Source organism: Condylura cristata, unplaced genomic scaffold (assembly GCF_000260355.1).
Source record: "Condylura cristata isolate star-nosed mole 26May11 unplaced genomic scaffold, ConCri1.0 scaffold00004, whole genome shotgun sequence".
NCBI lineage: Eukaryota > Metazoa > Chordata > Mammalia > Eulipotyphla > Talpidae > Condylura > Condylura cristata.
This window is the reverse complement of record NW_004567105.1, coordinates 9,222,303-9,225,800: the sequence shown is the minus strand read 5'-3', so window position 1 is coordinate 9,225,800 and position 3,498 is coordinate 9,222,303. Positions and strand designations below refer to the sequence as shown.

General features: G+C 44.1%; 1 protein-coding gene across 1 annotated transcript in view; it reads left to right on the top strand.

Moving 5' to 3' along the window:
- Nucleotides 1–473: 473 nt before the first annotated feature.
- The window catches only part of LOC101621313 (chromosome unknown open reading frame, human C12orf75), a 25,406-nt gene continuing 22,381 nt past the window's right edge, over nt 474–3,498 (top strand). The window contains exon 1 of the mRNA XM_012735132.1: nt 474–546. Within this exon, the coding sequence (XP_012590586.1) occupies nt 474–546 (73 nt within the window). The remainder of the gene's footprint in view (nt 547–3,498) is intronic.

The window sequence follows — 3,498 nt, the reverse complement described above, 5'->3', positions numbered from 1 at the left end:
ATCCATCCATCCATCCATTCATCCATCCATCCATCCATCCATCCATCCATCCATCCATCCATCCATCCATCCATCCATTCATTCATCTATCTTCAGTCTCTAGACCAATCCCCAAAATTCCAATGGAATCTTTTGGTGGTCAGAATATTATTTATTGAATGAATGAACCTAATTTGTAAGCAAGATATAAGAGTAAGTCCTAAGTTTTGTTGGTACACTGGGACTGATGTAGCAACTGAGAATAAAATAAAATCTGAAACAGTCAGAGAAGCCTGTTTGGAAGAAGTGGGACTTGAGTTGGCTTTGCAGAATATAAAAGATTTGAACAAGGAGAAAATGGAGGAGGGCATTTTGAGTGCTGTATGAAATCATAGGGACAGGAATGACTCAGTGAATGCCAGGGCAGGGAGAAGTCTGGCCTGACTGCCTGCAGCAGCATATGTTGATTGTAGGCTGCTGGGGAGGACGTAGGGATGGATAGGCTGGGGAATGAGGAGCATCTGAAGCTAAGCCATATCGGCTGTGCCCTAGGTGTTGCGCCTGCAGGTCAGTTTCCGACCGGGGTGTGGGTGCTGAGGCTGCCCATACCAATAGGCAATTCTCAGACACCAGAAGGTTCCTGAGAATTCAACTCAGTTCTGACATTATCTAACTGGAGTTTGCCTAAGACTCCACAGATAAAGGACTCGGTTTCCCCAGACCACTGTCTACTTCAGTGCCCTCTGCAAAAGCCTCGGCTGCTCCCTCCTGCCCCCGCTTCTGACCAAGGGACTGCAAATTAAAGATTCCACAGCCCCTTCTCACACTTCAGGTGCCTGTCCCAAGGGCAGGCCATTATCTGGGCTTCTGACCCATTGCCAGTAAATTAGAGGTTCCTAGAGTACTCTGCTCACCATCCTTGACTAATTGGCTGGAATGGCACATGGAATGCAGGAGCTGCACCTTACAAATCACTGATTTATTACAGAGCAGGCTAAAGGATACCAGACAACAGCCAGATGGAAGAGATGCTTAGGGAGAGGTGTGGGGAAAGGTGTGGAATTTCCATACTGTCTCCCCGCGTACCCTCCTCCCCCAAATCCTCACTTGTCCACCTGGAATGGGTGAACCTAGAGCTGGCCAACCCCTAGTCTCTTGGGCTTTTATGGAGGCTTCATTACATGAGTGATTGATTTATCATAGTGGCTACTCACAGCTGAATTCAATCTCTAGATCGCCCCTGGAAATCAGGGAACTGAAAGTCCCAGCCCTCAATGTCTGTTGGTTTCTCTGGCAACCAGCTGCCATCCACAGGTGTTTTCCAGTTCTAGTAACAGCAAAAAACACTTCACATGCACAACACTTGGAAATTCAAAGGCTTTGGGGGGAGCTGTGAAACCGGAATTGTGGCTGAAGACAAAATGCACATGAGAAATAGGTATTTCTTGTAAGTCACCGTCTCGCAAAGATCCCTACTTCAGATCCTGTGTTTGCCCTTTTATCAGCTATGTGATCTTTTGCAACTTGCTCACACTGTACCTTAGTTCCTCAATTTTAAAATGGGCGGGAAATAGTAGAACCTACTTAACAGAAAGTGTTTCCTATATATGTCACAAGTACTCAGTATGAGGTTTACTAACAGAGGGGACGACTCAGAACTGGTATAGCAGGAAAGAGAAAGCGGGAAAGTTGATGTCTGGTATTAGGGACTTGACAGGGACCAGCGACCCCAGAAGATGGCCAGACCAAGGATGGAATGGGCTTCCTATGAGGTGAGCGGCGGGGGGACATATGGAAATGAGCCCAAATTGTTAAGTCCAGTGTTGTGTAAGCATCCCAGGCTGGGTAGGCTCATGGTTGATTTGGGCACAAGAAAAGAGAATTTTGGAGCCCTTGATAGATTTGACAGGACTTTAATGCTGAAGCAGGACACATGGACACGGCCGGCCAGCAGGCAGGGAGGTAGCAACTGAGCCTCCCAGCCCCTGGGACTCTGCCCTTCTTCCTCCTCCTTTCTCAGCCCAGTGCCCATTATCACGTGTGTACTGAAGAAAGCAAAACCGCAGGGAGTGGCTGTAAGGTTGGTGGTGGGAGACAACAAAGAGCCCGAGCCACTGTTACCACATCTGAAGGGGAGGTGGGGTATGGGGCAGGTAAACCCATGGGTGGAGTTCGAAGAGATGGCGAATGATGATAGATGTGGAGTTTCCTCTTCTTCGGCAGGCCCCACTGGCATGAGACAATCGGGAAGCTCACATGTCCCAGCACCCTAGAATTAACACTGCAACGCCGTGAATGGTTTGTCAAGGTGACCTAAGTGAATTACTCAGTTCTGCCACGAGCCATCCACTTACAGCTCGATATAGACAGGGCTTAAATCATCGTGCTGTTAGTGTGTTCGGCTGTGTCTGTGCTTCTACGCTGCCTTTAATGTTAATTTCCACCCACCCAAAGTGCAACTTCTCGAAAGGAGCCACCTGTCAACACAGAGGTTTTCTATAAAGGTGCCCTTGTTCATTAACATGATTTTATATTTCTCGGGCATGTTGACCTGACTTTTTTCTCCACTACTGGAGAATCTACTTATGAATCTATCTTTTGTTGTTGAAAAAGGAAATACTGCTTTAGAGTGACTGAAGAACTGTAGTTCTACTTCTTTTGGTCAAACAGAGATCATGATGTAATTTTAGAATTATTGTGGGCCAAAGGAGACACAGCAAGCTGTCAAAATTAAAGAGAATTTTGTTTATTTTTTCTGCAGTGTGTGCAGTTCTCAGAGGGACTGTTTTCTTTTGTAACACAAATAAATGTAACATTCCTGCCTATTTTTATTACTTCTGCAAGAGTCAATTTGTTTCTGATAATTTGTGCTGAAAAATGTGACTTGTAAATCTTCCACACATTTTAGCAATTCTTCCTGTACATAATTTTATGTTGGAGGTGTGTGTGTGTGTTGAAATTGTCACTGCTCAGTCTGAACCAAAAATGATTGAATATGCAGTTTAGCAATCCATTTGCTTATGAATATTTCAACTTTATTACATAAACTCTATAGAGTGCCTATAAAATAGTGATGAAAATGGCATTCATAGACTTTTTTTAAATGTAAAAATGTGCGTGATCTTCTGAAAGAGATGTTTTCTTTATGTCAGAATTTGGCATATGAGGAACCCAACTGGATAGCTTTATAAATCTGAAAATATACTGGTTAGTGTGATCCTAACTTATACGACTGACCAGATTACACAAGCACATTGTCCTGTAGGAACTGAGATGAGATCTACACTTATTTAGAATTATTATACTGATGCAGTGCCTAGCAGCTAGATCGCTTTATCATTCACTAGAACTCAAATTTTGACTGTGTTAATAGGTTATACTAAATTTAACCCCATATATTGATTTTCCTGTGTACTTTTTTTTTTTTTAAGATTTATTTGTGCATACAAAACTGGGGTGCAGGCCAGAGACTCAGGGGTGGTGAGAAGCTTCACCAGAGACAGAGTGGGGAACAGAATA